The 21772-nt window shown below is 43.7% G+C and overlaps 1 protein-coding gene across 1 annotated transcript in view; it reads left to right on the plus strand.

Annotated features, from left to right (window-relative positions):
* The window catches only part of SLC22A16 (solute carrier family 22 member 16), a 41978-nt gene extending 22034 nt beyond the window's left edge, over positions 1 to 19944 (plus strand). Inside the window, exons 3-8 of the mRNA XM_028104237.2 lie at positions 1443 to 1560; positions 6137 to 6668; positions 9962 to 10089; positions 12478 to 12587; positions 13651 to 13750; positions 19579 to 19944. Of these exons, the coding sequence (XP_027960038.1) occupies positions 1443 to 1560; positions 6137 to 6668; positions 9962 to 10089; positions 12478 to 12587; positions 13651 to 13750; positions 19579 to 19788 (1198 nt within the window). The 3' untranslated portion in view covers positions 19789 to 19944. The remainder of the gene's footprint in view (positions 1 to 1442; positions 1561 to 6136; positions 6669 to 9961; positions 10090 to 12477; positions 12588 to 13650; positions 13751 to 19578) is intronic.
* The last annotated feature ends 1828 nt before the right edge of the window (positions 19945 to 21772 follow it).

Consider the following 21772-nt stretch of genomic DNA (forward strand, 5'->3'; position numbering starts at 1 on the left):
TTCAGCCATATTGTAGACACACATATTGCAATATTTCTTGCTGTGGGATGTGCGGCCATGCAATGAATGATTCATAGCTACACAAACAACAGAGATGAATCTCCAAAAATAGGATTGAGTGAAAGAAGCAAGACACAGAATAATACATACAGTACTGTTCGATGATAGAAAGTTAAAAAACTAGCAAAAGTAACCTATCTTGTTTAGGGCTGCCTATAAATGTGGTAAAATGGAATGAAAAGTAAGGAATTGATGGTTGCCAAAATTAGGATAATGGCCTCTCCAAAAAGGGGGCAAGGAGTTTGGGGTTTGGGATCACGAAGGGAGGTGTGAGAAACTATTGGGAGGGTGGCAATGGATCTCTTTCTTACTTTGGGTTGTGACTTCATAGATGTTTGAGTCTTTATTATTCTCCAAATACATACGTATTTTTATGCATTCTTATGTATGTATGATATATCATAATAAAAAAGCAAAGAAATAAGACCTGACCCCATCCTTATGGAGCTAACAATGGAGGAGAAAGACTTTTAAATAGATAATTTCAATGAAATGTGAGAAATGCTTTTAAAATAATAACTCACATTTATGCACCATTTACTATGCACCAGGTACTGTTTTAAATGTCTTGTGTATTATCTCATTTAATTATTTAAAGAAATCTAGGAGGTAGGCACTATTGGCCCTATTTTAAGTACCGGGGCAGAAAAGGAGGCACAGAAAGTTTATCTGGAGAGTAAGCAGTGGAGCTGGGACTTGAACCCAGGCCTGAACACCTGATTACTACATTGCATTGTCTCTTCATTTCTGCCTCAAGACCCCAGAGGATGGTCAGAATAGGCTGCACATTTGACCTGGGTTTTAAATGCTCACTAGGGAAGGCTTTCTAAGGGGGAAGGAACAATTTCCTGTCACGAGAGAGCCTGGCACGTTCAGGGAATTGTGGGGAGGCCCATTTGGCAGAAGCATAGGCTGGATAAAAGAAGTGAAGCAAAACTACACCTGGGATTGTTCTTATTTCTGGGAAGTGTGGGAGGGGGCTGCACTGGTGCGACATGAGGAGGGCTGGTTGGGAGGCCGTTGGGATGAGAGATGTAGGAAATGGTGAAGGCCCAAATGAAGGCAGGAGAGACAGAGAGGGAACGATGGACACATATCCCCCCTCTTCTCCCTCACCAGTCCTGGGTTGGGAAGTCCTCCGGGGGATCACCCAGGGTGATCATGTATGTCTATTAGTGGCTTAGGTAGAGGCCTCTCCACCAAAAGACTGGCCTCTTGCATGTGTTAACTCATAACTTCCCCCCAATAAATGAATGAATAGCACAATCAATACATAAGCTATTAAATACATAGGTAATACTCATCTTTCGTGAATTGGAGTGGATGCTTCAACTGTTATAACACTACTTTGCTTGGCCCGCTGGGCCATTCTTATTTTTCAGGCTAGGAAGACGGCTCGTCTTGTGGTCCACAAGCACTGGCATATTTTTCTTTGGCATAGCAGTGGCTTTCTCATCTGATTATTACAGCTTCATGATCGCACGCTTTCTCCTAGCCATGGTGAGTTGTGTGTGTGCTTTTTTTAGAAAAACCTCATTAATTCTCCTGCAGTGTTTTCATATCGAGCCTGTCGTAGTTTGGGTCATTTCGAATGTGGCGAGAGAGGGCAAGGACTCATCTTTGTTCGTGCCCCTGAGAAGTCTTTCTGTGGAAAAGCAGTGCCCTGTGTTTTCAATGAAACTCATTAACATGAAAAATGGTTGCTTACTAGGCAGAGACTTCTTGTTTGACTCCATGCTTGGCACGTGGTCCACATTCCACAATTACTAAGGCATGATTTCATTTCTGAGCAATTCTAGCGGCCGAGTCAGGCCCTGTATGCATGAGCCATAGGTGTGTTGGTAAGGAAGTCGTTTGCATACTGTGTAGTAGGAATGAAAACAAGAAAGCATTGGGCTTTTCTGTTGCGAGGAACAAGGAAATAGAGGGAAAAGGGCATGAGTTTGAATACCAGCCTTGTCATATTTTGGCTTTTTCACTGTGTGGCCTTGGGCAAACACGGTGTTCTCTTCAAGCCTTAGTTTCTAAGCTGTAAACTGTAGAAAATACTACTTGCTTCACTGGGTTCTTATCAGGAGACAGTGAGATTAAAGTTAACATGCATGGCAGGGCACCTGACACGACATAGGCCGTCCTTCCGGTGGGGACTGTCATTGTAAGTGGACCAGCCAGTGACGAAGTGTCCCCACACTTGGGGACAGAGTCCAAGCTGCCAAATGACAGCAGCAGTGAATCCTGTTGGAGGTCACCGGTCAAGGATAGTGGAGTGAAGTTTCTGTCTGTGGGAGGAACTTGTGACCTTGCTAAACTCAGGGATGGGTATGCATCCCCATTCACTGGGACGTACGTATGAGCCAAGATTCCGGGGAGAGCCAAGGACTGCAATCTCAGGAGAGGTCCCAGCCCTCACAGAGCAGGCTGGTGGGTTCAGTTTTGGAGTCCTCACTGATGGCTGGACGGAGTTCCTAGGAAGCCACGCGGATGGCCAGGGATGGGGACGATGCATAAAAAGAAAAAAATTTGGGACCGTTGGAGGTGTAGCCCCTTAAAAAAAAGTAATTTTATATATTTAGGAAGGTAAAGAGTTCTTAATACAAAAGATAACAAGCAGCAGTCTGTGTCCACTGAGGACAGAATGAGAGGAAATGGCTCTGTGACTGCAGAATGAGATTTGATGAGACCTTGGTGGGAATGATGGTTCAACAGAGGCACAGGGATGGAGAGAATGCGAAGGTCCTCTTTTGGAAGGCTTAAGAGGATGCATTCTGAAAATATCTGTTTCTGTCTTGCAAATACCATGTGTTTATTTCCAGAACTGAGAAAATGAGACAGCCACTCATTGAATACATTTGTAAATGTGGCCTTAATTTTCTGCCTTTGATTTTCATGAGAAATGTAGTTGGGGTTGAATTCTGAGTAGGGAAGATGCAGGCAGACTCATTTACTCAACACATTTATTAGAATCTGCCCACAGAGTGTAATGCTAAGTAAACCAGACCAGACTGTTTCAATAACCCTACAGTGTAGTGGGAAGGCAAGACATTGATGGGCCATTTTGGAAAATAAAATGTTGACAATGGAGGCGTGAGAGTGGGGGTGGGGAATCTTAAGTTGGGAGGGTGGAGAGTCTGGAGAGTTAGGGGCTTTTGGTGAGGGATGGGTAAGAGAAGAATGTTCCAGCTAGAGACAGCAACTAAGAAGGCCCTAAGATGAGAAGGAATTGAGGGGCGCCTGGGTGGCTCAGTCGTTAAGCGTCTGCCTTTGGCTCAGGTCATGATCCCCACATCAGGCTCCCTACTCCATGGGAAGCCTGCTTCTCCCTCTCCCACTCCCCCTGCTTGTGTTCCCTCTCTCACTATCTCTCTAATCTTTAAAAAAAAAAAAAAAGAGAGAGAGAGAGAGAAGGAATTGAAGGTCCGGATATCTGGAGAATAGAGCGGAGGTAAAACACCTTGATGAGGCTGAAGGGATGGGGATGATTAGCCAGGGCCTTGGAGGATGATCAAGAGTTTGCTTGATTTCCTAGAGGCAATGGGAATGTCCTGAAGGGGTTCCGGCAGGGGTGAAGTGGCTGTTCTGGCTGCTATGTGGGGGTGGGGTCAGGGGAGATGTGTTATCAGTGGAGGTGACAGGTGTGAATGAATCCAAGGAGCGTTTTGGAATTACAGAGTTGTGTACAGCTTGACTGAACCCAGTGACAGAAGTAACCAATAGGAAGTGGGAGTGCGCTCAGGATTACTATGAAAAAAAAAAAAAAAAAAACCTGCCAGGGACTGATGTTACTGCTTAACTTAATGCGGGAAATCTGTAGTATTTGGCGGTCCTCACCATCTTTGTGTACTGTAACAACAGTAAACATCACCAAACAACTAGATTCTTGGGTGTGGGAGTCCTCATTTAGCAGGGTTCATTATCTGAGTCTTGCAATTATAAGGTTGTATGGAGAAATGAAAGCTGTTGTCACAAAAATATTAAACTGAACATTAATGCAGTAGAGGCCTCACCACCCACATCCCTGTTCACGACTCGTGTCTTGCTCTCTGTCACAGGAAATCGCTGTAGGTTAGCCTCTTCCTGACTCTCTGATGCAAGGAGAAATTAAGGTCTTACCAAAGATATTTGATTACAAAAAGTCTTTGAGAGCAATGGGGAAAACTAAATGATCCTACCCAAATCCCTTGGCCAGTTGGGCTGTGGTAGAGCTAGACCAGCTAACTTTTGAAGAAATGAACATCCACAAGGATAATGACATGATGAGCCTTCAAAAGAGTATGATTTGAATATCAAAGGATTAAGAGAGGCCTTTGGCTCTTGAATAATTTTGCAAAAATTAACTTTATGGTTTGTGTTACAGAAGTCAAATGTGAAATACTCTTGTAGGAAAAATTCTAATCCTTTCATCATCCCCCCCCACAAAAAAATCCAACATTTGATTCATTCTTTGTTTATTCCAAGAATGATCACATATTGCTATTATAGTCTACATTTTGTTAAAGATAAGCTTATTTTCAAAATAAAAAGTTACTTTCCCCAATTTTTAAAATTGTGGTAAAATACACATAACATAAAATTTACCATCTTAACCATTTTTAAGTATACATTTCAGTGATATTAAGTACATTCATTTTGTTGTGCAACCATAGTCACTATCCATCTCTTTTAATTAGAACTCTTTGAATTTTGCAAAACTGAAACTCTATACCCATTAAACACTCTCATTTCCTCCTCCCCCCAGTCCCTAGCAACCATATTCTACATTCTATCTCTATGATTTCCACTACACTATGTAACTCATATAAGTGGAATCATACAGCATTTTATCTTTTTGTGATTGGCTTATTTCACTTAGTACAATGTCCTTAAAGTTCATGCATGTTGTAGCATGTGTCAGAATTTCCTTTCTTTTTAAGGCTGAATAATAGTCCATTTTCTGGATAGACCACATTTTGCTTGTATATCCATCTGTCAGTGGATGCTTCTGTTGCTTCCACATTTTAGCCACTGTGAATAGTGCTGTTACAAACATGGGTGTACAAGTATTTCTTTGAGGCCTCGCTTTCAATTATTTTGGGTATATATCCAAAGTGGGACTGCTGAATCTTACGGTAATTCGATTTTTAGTTTTTTGGGGGAATCCCCGTGCTGTTTCCCATAACAGCTGTATCATTTTATATTCCCACCAATAGTGCACAAGAGTTCCAGTTTCTCCATATCCTTGTCAGCACTTGTTATTTTCTGTTTTGTTTTTGTTTTTGTTTTTTTTTAGAGTAGCCATCCTAATGGCTATGAGGTGGTATCTCAACGTGGTTTTGATTTGCATTTCCCTAATGGTTAGTGATGTTGAGTATCTTTTCGTGTGCTTATTGGCCATTCGTATATTTTTTTGGAAAAATCCAAATTCTTTGCTCATTTTGAATTGGATTGTTTGCTTTGTTGAGTTTCAGGAGTGTTCTATATATGCTGGATATTAATTTCTTATCAGATATAGTATTTGTAAATATGTCATTCCATAAGTTGCCTTTTCACTCTGTTGGGAGTCTTCTTTGATGCACAGAAGTTTCTAATTTTCATGAAGACCAGTTTGTTTATTTTCTGTTTTGTTGCTTGTTAAAATAAAGTTTCAATCAGATCTTTTTCTTCACATTAGATATCATAACTTTTTATCCCCGTTTAACAATTTAGGATTTAATAATAAGGACCTCTTATCTATAGAGTAATTGGTATGCACGTTTACAGTTACATTAACTGAGAAATAAAGGCACACTACAAAGGAATCCTTACCTGAAGCAAAAGGCAGTGCTTAACATGTATCATACATGTCCTCTCATCTATATCATACATAGCCTCTCGAGTTTGGCCATTCGGGGTGGCGAGGGTGGGGGAAGGATGAAAAGAACCATTTAAAGAAGAGGGATGGATTGGAGTAAATGCCATTTTCGAAATGTGGTAAGGGTTTCAGAAAACAATTTTTGTCATTTTCTTTCTTGCCTATGTGTGATATGCAGAGAGATCAGACCCCTGAGCAGTTGTAAATGTGACCTTAAATCTGGACCACCCTCCCTGCTTTGTTTTTCAGTCTGGAAGTGGCTATCTCGTGGTGGTGTTTGTCTATGTGACGGAATTTATTGGCATGAAGTCTCGGACGTGGGCATGCATCCAGATGCATTCCTTTTTTGCCATTGGAACAATGGTGGTGGCTTTGACAGGCTACTTTGTCAGGACCTGGTGGACCTATCAGATAGTCCTCTCCACAGTGACTGTCCCCTTTGTCGTGTGCTGTTGGATACTCCCAGAGACACCTTTTTGGCTTCTCTCAGAGGGAAGATATGAAGAAGCACAGAGAGTAGTTGATACGATGGCCAAGTGGAATAGGGCAAGCTCCTGTAAACTGTCAGAACTTTTGTCACTGGATCTAAATGGTCCTGTTGGTAATGAACCCTTTGAAGTTAAGAAGCACAACCTATTAGATCTGTTTTATGACTGGAATGTTGGAACAAGGACACTTATTGTTTGGCTGATTTGGTTCACTGGGTGTTTGGGATTCTACTTCTTCTCCTTGAATTCTGTTAATTTAGGAGGCAATGAATATTTAAACCTCTTCCTCATGGGTAAGTAGTTAAATTATATTTAAGCGTAGCAATGAAGTGATGTTTCCACCTTGTTTTTCTTGTGTTTTTATTGTCTTTTCTCTACCAGGAACAATACTGCCAACTATATTATTACGGTCTCTTTTAGTGTTATTATGCTGGAACACAGGTATATATTTTCTTTTAAAACAATGCCAACGGTCAGAAGAATTTAGTTCCTCCTTCCTTTTCTGCCTCTGCTCCTTGCTTGCTTCCTTCCTGGAGGCCCACCCCCATCTCAGAACTCTCTTTGAGAGGTGATGTCTCTAATATCTGGCTTTTCCCTTTTTAGATCTCTTTCTATGCATTTTCATACATTTGCGCAGAGAAAGAGATCATTCTCTTTGTAGGTAACTATTGTTTTTTGTAAGTGGCTTTCCTTTTAAAATTTAATATGTCTTGGAGATCTTCTGGTATCTTTCTACCTTCAAAAGCCCCTAATTTAGAAATTTCAGTCAGTAAGATCACTTAAATCCATGCAACTATAATTTCATTGTTGTGCTTCTTTCACTTTAGTGGCAGGTTAAAATGGCCCCAGATACTGCTGTGACGTCTTGAGGCGTGACGCCGAGGGCCAACCAAATTCACACCAAACATGAGAGAAATATTAGAAATCGATATCTGTCCATCTAGTCTTAACTCCTGGTCATTTTCACGAAGGCTGACTGCATTTGCTATTATCCTCAGAAAAATCTTGCTCTTACATTTTTACACATAGATAGCATCCCTTCTCATTAAAGTGCTCTGATGTCACATCTGTTTTTGTTTATTATAGCTCAGCAGGAATTACCAGAGAAGTCATTTTAAGAAAAAATAAAACCCCGTTATTCTCTTTTTGGGCAAACCAACAAGTTTGCAGAGTCCATCTTGGCTTCAAACCCATTCTAGATGTCAGTTTGAGAAATGATGTGGTCTTCCTAGAACAGAGCAGGAGGTGACGGGAGGACCGAGTAGGGTGGGGTGTGACGTGGGGAAGCTTCGGGAAGCTGGAGTCTTAGATCTTTATGACGTAGTTTCTTTGTTTTAATGAAGATATAAATTCTCAAGAAACTGGGACATCTCATAAATACAAAAATGTGTCTAAGATAAATATACATGGTTTTCTATTCCCTACTGTCTTGGATTTTTCATGTTATTCCCCTTCCCAGAAGTCCTCTTGCTGATAGGTGCTTCCAGTCAACATTTCTATGCTGTGACATTTTGGAACGAGTTTTTCTCTCTTGAGACGGGTTGGGGCTGGTGGGGATTTCAGCCCAGGTTTTGTGCCGCTTGCAAGTGATAACTGCTTCAGTAGCTTCAAGACATACCCTTGGGGTTATGTGGGGATAGGAGCGGAAGTGGGTCTGGGTGATTGAGGAGATTCTGTATTATAGAGTGAAGAAAGTAATGGCAGACTGTCCGAATCCAAAGAGGTGCGGGCCTCATTGCTTGCACCATTTCTATCCCAGACACAGTCACACCAAAAATTAGATGGGGTATCAGTATCCTGAAGCGACAACTCAAGAAAAACCAGTGTAGTATACTTTAAATGTCTCTACAGCCATTTCACAGTGGTTGCCCTGCTTGGCTAGACCCCAGGAAGTTGGTTGGTGGCCCAGCACCCAGTCCTGAGGCACGGAGGGAGGCAGTGGGGGAGGGAGGCTTCAAGAAAGGAGTCTTGCCTCTTGAAGATCTTGCTTCCAGTCCCTGAGGTGTCCCTTACTCATTCGGCTCAAAGCATTTACTCTCCATTGTAAAGTGGGGACATGAAGCTGGGCTCACTCCCCTGCGATTCTTTTGAGGGTCATGACCCAGGCAGGGCCTTGAAAAGTGCTTGATAAACTCTTAAAAAAAAAAAAAAAAGAGTAGAGTAAGAGATGTACACCCTGGTCTGGCCCCAAAGCATGGACCTTACCACTGCAGGGTCCGTGCAAGGGAGCATTTCCTTCAGAGCTGACTATTTTCCATGTCGATGAAAGGGAGCAAGACCAGCTCTCAAAGGCGGCTCAGAATGTTCTTTCTTGCCTTTGCCTGAGCCACTTTTTTTTTTTTTTTTTTGAGCAACAGCAGCTGTGTACATTTCTGATGTACTACTGAGAATGTTCACCAGGAGTATAGGTGTCTACCCCTATGATGTGTTCAGAAGCTGTGGGAGACAGAGAGGCAGACCTGCCTCTCCAGGTGCTTGCAACGTTCTGCAGTTGCATGGACAAGGGCAGGTCTCTCCTGAGCGGTGGGGGGTGGGGCGCATCCTGAGATTTAGGCAAGCTGCAGAGGGAGGGGAGAACTCTAAGACTGAATTACATGGAAGATCTGGCCTGGTAGACCATGGCAGTTTTCTAAAGGAGATGGTAGGGGTTGCTCAGTTTGGCCAAAAGATCTTGCTTGCTTCCTGTTTCATTCTGGCTGGTAGACATAGAGCTTTTTGGCTCTGGATCTCACTTTGGTTTTTCAAGAGAAGGGCTTTTAAGTCAGTTATGGACTTGGAGATCCAGCTCTTTACTTTTGTGGTGGGGCAGTAAAAAGAGGCCCGAGGCAATTTCTGTTCTGTAGGGGATTCATGTTAGATTTTTAGATGTTTACTTTTAGATTTAAAAATCCATCACGCATTATCATTCGTTTGTGTACTTAGCCGACAGTGAATTTTCTACTTCAGTTCCTAACTTTGAAGTTACTGATCTAGAATTTTCCCTCGTTCTGCCAAGCACGAGAAACCAAAGATCAGAACTTATCAATGTCATCTATGAATTTACTCATGTATTCATCCAACAGGCCTGTCCCCTGGGCCCTGTGTTGTATACTGGGGAGCTTACAGCCTAGTGGGTGGCAAGATCCCCGGGACAGGTGCTAAGTGTCAGGTGGATTGAGGGAGCGCTAGTGCACTTAACAGGACACATCCTCTTCACTCCAGGGAGTTTATTTATTTATTAAGATTTTATTTATTTATTTGACAGAGAGAGAGCGAGAGCAGGAACACAAGCAGGGGGGAGTGGGAGAGGGAGAAGCAGGCTTCCCGCCGAGCAGGGAGCCCGATGCGGGGCTCGATCCCAGGACCCTGGGATCATGACCTGAGCTGAAGGCAGACACTTAACGACTGAGCCACCCAAGCGCCCCCCTCTTCACTCCAGGGAGTTTAAAAGGGGTCGGGCTTGTAGGGCAGGCGTTGGGTAGCTCTTAGGGGCTCCTGCAAGTGGGAAGAGGGCTGATCATTCCTTTTGGGTGGTGGGTTAGAAGGCGAGGTCCCCTTGTGCGGTTGGTTGCCATGGCTTATAGAGAGCACTTTTGCTCAATGACAGGTGCAGTGGAAATTCCTGCCTACGTCTTCATATGCTGGGGGATGGACAGTATAGGGAGAAGAAACGTTCTGGTCTTCTCCCTTATCTCAGGAGCACTGCTCTGTGGTGTGGTTATGGTGATCCCCAAGGTGAGTTATTTTTATGTTTTATTGAAGGCATGGTTAGTTAGTTATACTATGACAGTAAGGATGAAGATCAATTCAGACATATGGACAGAGTATATACATAATATTTTAAAATATTTTTTTAAAAAACTGTTCTTTCCCTGTGTTGTAAGTAATACATGTTCATTATAAAAAAATTAAGGAAAAAAGTGTTTTCTTTTTTTAAAAAGCCCATAATCCCACTTCCCAGGGATGACCAATGTTGTCTTTTGTAAACACAATGGTCCTGAATGAGGAAAGTTGATCATGTCTTCCAGTGATTATTATTATCTTAAACATTCATTCATTTAACAAACATGTATCCAGCATCTCTTATGTGCCAGGTGTTGTCCTAAGTGCTGAAGACACACAGTGAATCAAGTTTCTATAAGTATGAAGAAAAACAAAACAGGATGACGGATGGAGAATGTGTGTGTGTGTGTGTGTGTGTGTGTGTGTGTTTGTGTGTGTGTGTAACACATGTGTTTATTTTATCCAGGGTGATGATCGAGGATGGTGTGCCTCTCAGACAAGGTGACAGTTGATTAGAAACCTGAAGGAGGGAGGAATCCAATAGAGACATCTGAAGGATACAATGAGTTTTATATTCAGGACTGTTTCCATTTAAATAGTCTTGTTTTTCATTGCAGTAGATTAGTTATTTCCAATTTCGGGTATGCCTAAATCCCTCAAGGAGCTTGTTCTTAAAAATGCAGTTTCCTACTGAGAAATACTGCCATAAACTACTGAACCCACTTTCCCATTCCTATATTTTCCTATATTCCTATGTAACTCTTGCATCCAGAAGTGCTCCTCCTCTTTCTCCCCCAAAACTGTTATCAGAACCTGTGTTTTCATTCTTGATTTGGAAAATATGGTCACTCTAACAATACTTTAAAATACTTTCTATAATTTTCTCTAGGATTATATAATTATTCAGTAATAGTATCTCACCATTTAGAGCAGGGCATGTTAAGTTTTGCATATTGTTTGAAATTTACTTTAACCAGTGACTTCTTTTTATAGTAATACTTCATTTAATTCTCAAGGTTGGCAAATCATATGTTTTATGTAACTGAAATTTCCAGCTGATTGATACACAACTAATATGAATGCAGTAAAACTACTCAGGACCAGGGGGTTTGCTGCCAGTTTGAGGGAACTTCAACCATACCTCTTTTTGTTTGTTTCTAAAGTGGTTTACAGATATACTAGTTGAGTTGATGGCAGCTGTCTCTGAAGCTAGCTGGTAAAGATTTAGGGGAACCCCAGAACCTTTGAGTTCTGTAATGGTCAAGCCCCTGTGATAATGGGGAAAACAGGAGAGTAGCTGACAGGGATTTCTAGAAACAGGGCACTAACTCTTAACCACAAATTTCTTCCTTCTAATGAAGTTTCTCCCCAAGTGGCAGTGTCAACACCCTTCAGTGTTTTTCAAGTTACATTAATTCATTCAACAAACACTGTCTACAACAGATACTGTCAACAGATTCATCCAACAAACACGCAGGAATCAGGATGACAAGGTGACATTAGTTGCTTTATTAAAGGCATCATCGAGTCCCGGGGACTTCACATAATAGATATTTATTTCTTGCTCGTAGAAAGTCTGATGTGGGTGTACCTGGTTGGTAGTGGCGGGAGTGGTGAGGGGATGTGTGGCTCCACGGCGTCACTCAGGGGTTCAGGTTGACAAAGGCGTTGCCATCCTCAACACACGAACTCCAGGGTCCCCTGGGTGTCCACACCCAGCGGGCAGACAGGAGAGGAGAGGAAAGATAGAATGTGGGAGGCCTATGTGAGCCACAGCTGGACATGGAGCACATCAGGGACAGCAGACACTGAGTTGGAGTCACGGAGAAGTGTCACTGTTGAGGTGCATGGACCAAAAAAAAAAAAAAAAAAAATCTGTTTTAATAGCCCAGTTATCACTTTCCAGTTATTTTCTGAAAATAGTTTATAAGCTAGAGGATTACTGTCACAAAGGGCCCAATTTGTTTTTATGGCTCTTTGATTCATTCTGCTTGGATCAATTCCAGAAGGAGTGGGTCAGTTACTACTGGAACCAGCACCATCTGGGCGTGTCTCACTTCATAGCAGTCTCTGCAAATGGCTTTTCTAATCGGGTCATTTGACATCTCCAAGGCTGGAGGGGAGGCACAATTAAACTTTTCTCTAAATTTCAGGGAGATGAAAAGCTTTTACAGACTATGAGTAGAGATTACAAAATAAATTCAAACAGAGAGATAAAACTTTTCATTGTTCTGAACAATATCGGATAATTAGAAAGTTTTAAATAATAATTAAGACTTTGTATTTTCTTTTAAAAATATTACTCATGATGGTCTATTTTGCTAACATATGTTTTTTCAGGATTACCTTGTTTGGACTGTGGTGGTGACTATGGCTGGAAAATTTGCCATAGGGGCATCGTTTGGCCTCATTTACCTTTATACGGCAGAGCTGTATCCAACCATGGTAAGGTAAGAGTTACTTATTTTTCTTTTGTTTTCTTGTTATGTTTTGCTTACACGTCGTTTCATTATATTTGATCTTTGAGTAGAAATGCTTTCTTTCTGTAGCAGTTGCTGGAACTCTGAGATATGGGAAAGTCACACGATGATGCTAATTCTGAATCTGAGGCTTTGTCTACACCCCATTAGCAAGGATATTAAAGAAATTGTTGTGAAATCACACTCTATAATCTCAAGTACAATGGACTTACACTGACTCTCCATATGACTCAAGGCTAATTTTCTGAGGATGTGTCTCTTGATGTTCTGATGTCTGTTGTCTTAATTTTTAGGGCTTCCATGACAAAACACCAGAGGTTGTGTGGCTGAAACAGCAGAAATCTATTTTCTCACATATCTGGAGGCTAGAGGTCCAAGATCAAGGTGTTTGGCTGATTTGGTTTCTCCTGTGTGGGGCCTCTCTCCTTGGCTTAATAAGAGATACTTATTCACATTAAAAGCACATTCTTTCCTTCTTACGAGACGTTCCATAAGGCTACCTTAAATAACTTTTAAAGAAAAGCACATTAAGATACTGCTTGACTTTAAAAAGCTGAAATAGAATGTTCCATGGATACAAATCTTTTGTTCTTCCCCATTCCCGTCCGTTCCCTACCGCAAACAAATTCCTGCTCTAGAAGACCAATGTTAGTCTCAATGTTAGACTGGATGAATATACATAAGGGCCTCATCTGCATAGGCAAAGGAAGAATGGCTTATTTTTATTTTTATTTTTTTGGAGGGGTCTTGAAGTGTCTTGAATGATCTGTATGCTTGTATATACCACTGTTTCACAGAATGTGGATGTAAATCACAAGTGATTCTCAAAACTTTAGGGTAAAATTATTTTCCAGTATATTAGGCCGAGCTTCAGTTTTATTATGTTTCTTCTCCTCTGGGAGTGTGGGCGGGGGCTGCAGGCAGCGCCTCCCTCCGCGCACCTGGGCTCCGCTCGGCTTACAATCCGGAGGCAGTCGTTTTTTCCTTTTTCCTTTCCTTCTGGCTGCCGTGTTAATGCTCCTCCTGTTTGCAGGTCCCTGGCTGTGGGAAGCGGCAGCATGGTGAGCCGTGTGGGAAGCATCGTGGCCCCGTTCTGGGTTTCTCTCTCCAGCGCTTGGACCTTCCTACCACAGGTGTGAATCGGTTTAGAGAACTGAGACAGCAGAGAGGCAGAGCAGCTGACTGCCTTCTGTCTTTGTCCTTCTTGGAAGCCAGTTTATAATTCAGTTATGGAGGTTTATGGGAACTTTATTAACAGCTCAGCGGTCGGTAAGGAGAGCGGTGGTTGCTGTTTTGTGTTGGGTGATTGCCTTCGGCCTCCGGTGAGCCGTTAATTGCAATTGTGCCTGCTATGGAAGGACCTCTCGCCACCCAGCTCCTGAAGCTGCGGAGGGAGAGCTCAGGCCTCCGTGTCCTCCCAGGCAGCTGGCCCATCCCGCTGTGGCTCTGGGTTCCCACCAGGTGCCTGCTGGTCAAGGTGAATTCTGGAGGCTGCCTGCTGCTTGGAGGATGGAGAGATTTAGGGGTCTGGTCTCCAGCTTACCTGAAACTTGACAGGCGCTTCATGGGGGAGGCTTCTGGTCAGGAGGAAGTTGGGAGACAGGCAGGGGTGGGGGCTTAGGGAAGTGGGCAAGGGTTGGGGGTGCTGGGAGACTTAGGGGAGAGGCCTGGGTCTCCGGCCCTCTCCCCCTTCCTCCACGTGCCCTCTCCTGAACTTCTGTGCCACGCTCTCTCTAGGCTGTCCTCTCTCGTCTTCACTGCTCCTCATTCTTTTTCTGGTTTCCCCTTAACTAGACTCATTCTCTGAGAGCCATCCTGGCCGTCCTCCGCAGTCCCTGCGCGGATAACCTCTTTTCCTTTCTGACTTCCCTTCCGCACTGCAAACCCATCCTTCCCCTGGTCTCATGGATACTCTCCTGGAGTATCTCACGACAGAGTCAGCTTCTCCCGGATAGGACTGGTCTGTGCCTTAATGCCCTTGTCCTCTGCCCCCCACTTTGGAATAGAAATCCGCGGCCTCCAGCATGACACTTGAGCATCTGCGTTTTATTTGCCCTGTTCTTCTACCCCCCATCCTCCCCATCCATGACATCAAACCCTCACTTTCCTTCTCCAAACCGCCCCAGCTTGCCTGCTTCCAGTTCAACGGCCCCCACCTTCTGCCTCCCACAACCTCTCCCTGTGCTTCTTCCCCACCCCAGCAGAAGACTTTGCCACACCACAGCTCTGGCCCGCCTGCCACGTCACCTTCAGGGTAGAAGAAAATCTGAGCTCTGCTGGATGTTGAAGTCCTTTCCAGAGGGAACCCCCGCAGAGCGCCCCTGTCTTCTTTCCCTTCGTCACCCACTTCCTTCTCCGCTGCACCCCCCTCCTCCTGTGCCTCATCCCCTCTGCAGAGAAGCCTTCTTCCATCTCCCCTTGCTAAACTTGCATGTATCTTGAAGACACAGAGCAAACCCCACTTCTCTGAGAAAGACACCCGGATCGCACACCCCCACGTCTCCCTTCTGCACAGTCTGCGTAGCATTTCTCGTGTGCTGCTTTCCCAGCCCATGTGGAGCCACAGTCCGGCTTTATGGTCTGCACGTGTGTCTTTGTCCCCCTCGTTAAGCTGTTGGACTCTGGCAGGACAGGGCACTTGGGATCCTGACCGTATCCGGCAAAGCATTTCCCTCTCTCCGTGTGCCGCTCATGTTATCACTTAATTGGTATTTTAAATCAACTAGACTGGCTTTTTAAAATTAGCTTTGTCTTCAGCAATATCATCAGCGAAATCATGGGTGTTATGCTAGTTGTATGTTTTTCTAAAGTAACGAGATCTCACCATAGAACAAAGCGTGTGGTGCTCTCTAAAAAAAAATCACCTTGCACACACAGGTGGTGTGCACCTACTCTTTGGGAATCATTGGCTTAGCCTGGATCTCTCTCACGTCCCAGTAACAGGCACTCGGTCAAGTTTGCTTAATTGCAGTGTTGGGATGCCAGCATCTCTCAGGGGCTGACTGAGGTTGAGAAATGATACGTGCTGTCTGGCCTGCACAGGGAAGTGTTTTTGGAGAGTCCACCATCATTTTTAGGGCATTGGCTTTTCTAGAAGCATCTTCTTTGTGCTCTTCATTAAATAAATAGGAGGTAAAAGTGGAAAAGGCGTTTTTGAAACCAATAAGCTGAAACACACAGAAGATAGATAAATCTATAAAAGCAAACTGCTATAAAAATACTAAAGCAAAATAAAGATTTTGAAAAAGAAAAAAAGATATCCATAATAGTCAATTAGGGGCTATGGAGTCAAAAGGGACTTTAAATTTTATTTAACAGGTACTTAAATAGCACTTGTTATGCTAAACTACAAAAACCGGTCTTCATAGAATGCAGATTCATTTTACAGATGAGGAGACTGATGTGTAGAAAGTAATTCATAGCCCAAGGTCACAGAGGTGACAGAACTTGGATTCAAACCCAAATACCATGCCTTTCACACAGGTTAAACAGTACAAAAGGGAATGCAGAGAAATAAGGTCCTCCACCCTGACCCTGAGTGCCCCAGTCCCCTTTCCCCAAGACAACCTCTGTCAGCAGGGTCTTGTGTATATTTGCAGAGATACTCTGTGAATATCCTCCCTCTGGATGCCACAGATGTTGCTTGTTGTTTTTAATGAGTAAGAAAATAAATTATAAAATTTCTCATTAAGCTTATTTATGGGTGTCAAACTTCCTGGGGAGCCAATATTTTCATTTGGAGGAATGGAAATGCTGATCTAGAAGATAAGTTTGTGTTTTTTTTCTTTCAAAAAGAAGCACGAGAAAATCACTCATTCTGATGCTTTTATTATCAACCATTGTTTTTGAGTAATCTAAAGAACAAGTGGACGGTAATGCCTATCAGTTTTGTATTCTTCAATGAGTTTGGCAAAGACTTACTGTTGTTTTTTAACTAACCTCCTTGTTAGGTGCTACGGAGCAGGGATGAAAGAAACAGCCTCTGTCTTGAGAAACGTCCGTCCAGTGTGGTGGGGAAGGCGGAAGAGCAAACCATCCCGAGCCCCAGAGATGAGGGCTGTACATGGGGAAAGTTAGGGTTCTGGGTTATAGGAGAGGGCTACCAGCCCATGCTAGGGCCAGAGGGAGGCTTCCTGGAGGAGGGGACCTTCAATCTGTGTCTGGAAGGGCCAGTAAGAGTCAGCCAGAGGAGAAAGAGAGAAGGGAATTCTAGGCAGGGGGAACAGGAAGGCAAAAGCTTACAGGGAAAAAGGAACAGGGCCAGTTTGGGTTTGGGGTCCAGCTCATTGCTAACACCAGGGTGGGTTACGGAAGTCAGGAATCATCTAGAAAAACAGGCAGGGATGTCAAAGGAGGTCAGAAGGGAAATGCCTTCGTGCTAAGGGTGACTTAGAGACAACAGGGTGGAAAAGTCGCATCCACAGGACCTGGTGACCAGCTGGGTGTGCTGCAGGTAGGGAGTGTGTGTGTGTGTGTGGGGGGGGTGCCAGAGCCGTTCAGGAGGAGGGACAGGTTGACCTGGGGAAGGACAGTGCACTGGGATTGTGTGTGGTGAGTGGGAGGCCCCTGCCGCTCGTCGAACAGAGGCGTCTGGGAGGCAGCTGCCTCTCCGGGTCTGGAGCTCAGGGCACAGGAATGAGTGTGGGAGTGGGTTTATGAAGCGGTGAAGAGGGGTGAGCAGGCTCAAGGGCAGATGGCATTTTAGGTGTGATGGAAGGAGGGCCCAGGTGCTGCAGCCAGGGAGGTGGGGAGGTGACCAGGACCCCGCAGCAGGAGAGGAGGCGAGAACGGCGGGAGAGGACGGCAGCTGTGAAGGAACAGGCCAGGAAAGGGTCTGTTGGGTTCGGCAGCTAGGAGTCTGTGGCCTGGGAAGAGCAGCTGCTGTGGACGGTGGGAGAGGGCCCACGGACGGGCCAGCAACTTGGGCAGCATGGGCCGAGGCTGGGGGCCTCTCTGGCTTCTTTGAATGATAGGGTCACATTTATCGACCACTTACCGTGTGGACAGGTACTGTTTTAAGTGCCTTAGATGGGTCATTTAATTTAATTCGTTCAGCCATCCTTTGAGACAGGTACTACTCTTATTTCCATTTTACAGATGAGAAAACTGAGGAGCAGGAAGTTTAAGTAACCGAGTTCACCCAGGTAGCAGGAACAAGTTCCCAGGCGGAGTGGGCACGGAGATTATAAGAACTGTTATTTTTGCTGAAGGAAAGTAACTGGTAGAAAGGAAAAGGTCAAAAACATGTGAGGAGGAGGGAGGGCTGTTGATAGAGGAACGCTTCCCCCCCAAAACACCCCGCCCCCGCTCCCCCCCCCCCAGCCCTTGGAGGTGAGAAGCAGTGGGGTCTGGAGAGGGTGAAGGGGGAGCGAGAGGTGGGGAACGAGGGGTGGGGGCTTGTGAGGATGCTTGAGGGGGTGGAGGGAGCTAGCTGGGTGGCAGGAGACCAGGTCTTATGCTGAGAGAGAGGAGGGAGGTGGAGGGTGATGGGTTTGTGTCCTGCCTATCCTTCTTACTGCCAAGCCAAAAAGAAAAATCCAGTCCTGGTTTGGTCCTTCCAGTGATTCTAGTTCTTGTTTAGACTTATTCAGTGGGTATACCTGCTATGTCTGGAAGCACCGGAAGAGGCCTTTAGGCGTCCTTTGGAATGTTGCTTTAAATTCTGTGACTGCTTCTAGGCTTGCTCAAGTATTTCTAAAAGTTAGGGTCAACAGCGTTTGGCAAAACAAAATAAAAACCCGGGGCGCCTGGGTGGCTCAGTTGTTAAGCGTCTGCCTTCGGCTCCAGTCGTGATCCCAGGGTCCTGGGATCGAGCCCCACGTCGGGCTCCCTGCTCAGTGGGAGGCCTGCTTCTCCCTCTCCTACTCCCCCTGCTTGTGTTCCCTCTCTCACTGCGTCTCTCTCTGTCAAATAAATAAAATCTTTAAAAACAAAACAAAACAAAACAAAAAACAAAATAAAAACCCGTCTTCCCGGGTCCCGTGTAACTGGGGTCTTGCATCAGGCCACCGAGGCACTGCATGCTGTGGGTTTCTCCTTCTCCGAGGTTGTAAAAGCACCAAGTGTGTAGATCTGTCAGGAAAACCATGCCTTATTTTATTTTCATGGGCTCTTCCCAGACAGTAATTTTGGCTGGAAGCATTTAAATTATGTAAGGATGGAACTCACTTTTATAGACTGTGTAGAGATTTAGTTCTAGAATCCACCCAGGATCTTCATAAGGATCAACTGAGAATAGATATGCAGACTTTAATTCTTAATGCGAATTGCTGTTTTTTAGATTGAGGTAAAATTGGGATAATGTGATTTGCATTTTTAAGGGCAGACACCTTGGTGCTAATCTAAAAGGTTGCCTTTTTGGTGTGAAAATTTGGAAAGTAAAGAAATACTGAATTTTTTAGGAAATCACGTGGACCCATACCCCCCAAAGTAGCAGTTGGTTTCCATTTGCCTTTGTTTGGTTCTCCCTAAATTCTGTAGGTTTTTGTTCATTGAAACATTCGTTTGTGCATTCATTCATTCATTCATTCATCTGTGTCATCTGTTGAATATTGATCATGTACCGATTTGGGGGGCAGGGACAGGTTTGACTAAGATAGTCTCTGACCATGAAGTCCCAACCCCAAGTTTCAATTGCTGGGTGCCTCTGGGGTCTGGGAAGATGGGACAGGGACTTTTTTCTCTGCGCAGCTCCTAGGATAGTGCCTGCAAGAGCACTAATCTAGACACTAACTGGGATTTACTGAGTAGGTCTCCATGGTGGTCAGTGAATAAATTAACGAATGGCGATCCTGCGGGTCCTCATAAGTAACCCAAGGTTTCCCCGGGGAGTAAAAATGACAACTGTTGCATCCAGTTTAATGTTATTGCCCTCTGAAAAAGGTTCAGGAATTATTATTCTCTGAAGGGTACATTTCTTTATTGATATGTCACTTATTATTGTTCTTCTAATTCCTTCTAGCTGCTTGTTGGGATTTTGGCCTTCGTAAGTGGAGTGCTATCGCTAATACTTCCAGAAACCATGGGGATGCCTCTGGCAACGACTTGGGAGGAGGCTGCCAAACAGGATACAGAAAAAGAGAGTTCAGGCAAATTATTTCCCACAACCAAAAATACCGCGTTGGAAAAAATGGAAGTCATTGACTCGGGGGTTTCTGGTCTTGGTGAATAAATGTACTGTGTTTACTTTAATGACTTTGTATTAGAGGAATATTATTCTCATCTCCTGAATGTCACTTGTATGTCTTTTAAAATTTTTTTTGTAAGAAAATCTTAAAACAATTGTTTTGTAAAGGTAAAAGAAATAAAACCAGGATGAGAATTCTCATTTTTTTACACTGCTTTATTACTGCTATAAAATATTTCTCCCTATTTGTTCTTAAATGTTATTGATTCTCAACCGTCCCCCTGCCTCCAGCCAGCCATGCAGGCCCGAGAAAATATCACACCTTCCCATCCGGACCAGGGTCCCCCTGCCCCCTGGGGACTGGGAAGAGAGGGCATGGGAGCTTTCAACAAAGCCCCTTGAAGATTCTATTTCTGATATTCCTTCTCCTCTTACGAGAATCATAGCTCTAAATTCAAATTTTATTCAGAAATGCCCAGTCAACGCACCTGGGTGGTGCAGTTGGTTGAGCGTCTGACTCTTGGTTTCAGCTCCGGTCGTGATCTCAGGGTCATAGGATCAAGCCCCACTTTGGGCTCCATGCTCAACGGGGAGTCTGCTTGAGATTCTCTCTCTCTCTCATTTAAATAAATCTTTTAAAAATGTGTCCTGTCAAAAAATGTTTGTCTTCATAATTTAACCATAAAAATAATAGCTACAGAAAAAGGTACTTGCTTCCCTGCACCCTGAGGCAAGAGGGCCTGAATGAGCAGACAGATGTGCTTTGTGTCAGGTCCGGTTAAAGGACACCTGTCTGCTCGGGGCCAGGCGTGAGTTTTCTAGTCTCACATTCTTATCTTGCCTAAAGTTGCCAAATTCTCTCCCTAAGTCTCCTGCACAGTATAGAGAAGCTGTGGCATTTTAGTGCATTGCAAAATTTTTGTTTGCAGATCATCCAGGAAACTGACTTTAAGTACCATTTGGATCTGTTACCAATGTAAAAGAAAACAAAATTAAGTACTTTTGCCTTGAAAAATCTTTTTTACAGGAAGATTTCACTCTTTTTTTAAGTACTAAATTTTGTTTCCCCAACTTCACCTAAAACCATATTTTGCACATATGTTCACCTTAATATCCTGAATATTTCAACAGCAAAATTATGGCATTATCTTACCTGTTAGAGGAACACATTTCAGACAAGTGTGCCATAGGTTTGGGATTTTTCTTTCCTATGGTTTCATCATTATTTTTTTCTTTGCTCTTGAAATTTAGCTGTTGGATATGCCTATGTCTAACATATTAGAATTGATGAAGCATTAGTGTTTGGAGCAGAGGCAAGTAAAAGGAGGATTAAGACAACTATATAGATACAATTGTTTAAAAAGCATTATTGGGCACCTGGGTGGATCAGTCGGTTAAGCGTCTGCCTTCGGCTCAGGTCATGATCCCAGGGCCCTGGGATCGTGCCCCGTGTTGGGCTCCCTGCTCCGCGGGAAGCCTGCTTCTCCCTCTCCCTCTGCCCCTCCCCCTGCTTGTGCTCTCTCTCTCTCTGCTCTGTCTTGCTCTCTCAAATAAGTAAAGAAAATCTTTTAAAAAATAAAATAAAAAATAAAAAGCATTACTAAGAGGAGAAAAGGGATTTGACTTGAATTATTTAGGCTTTTTATATTAATTCAGTTCTCTGGATAATTCCTCAGTTCTTCACTTGGCAAACAAAAAATAACCCCCCAAACCTCTCTCCCTTTGTGAAAGAAAACAAATCAACAGGAGGATATGAGAGGGAGATATTTCTTTATCCTTCCTCTCACCTCTTACTGTGTCTCTTTTTCTTTTTTTTCCTTTCTCTTCAGCCTGTTTTTCTACTGATATTTAGATTTTTCCTCTTAGTTAATCTTTAATATTTTCTTGACTTTCTTTTTACGATCCGTATTAGTTTGCTCAGGCGGCCATCACAAGACACCACGGCCCCGGGGGCTTATACCACAGAAATGTACTTCTCACAGTTCTGGAGGCTCCAAGCTCCAGGCTCCAGGATCGGGATGGCTGCAAG

This window comes from Eumetopias jubatus, unplaced genomic scaffold (assembly GCF_037043125.1).
Source record: "Eumetopias jubatus isolate StellerSeaLion01/CBP00866 unplaced genomic scaffold, mEumJub1_p1.0 scaffold_6, whole genome shotgun sequence".
NCBI classification, from domain to species: Eukaryota; Metazoa; Chordata; class Mammalia; order Carnivora; family Otariidae; genus Eumetopias; species Eumetopias jubatus.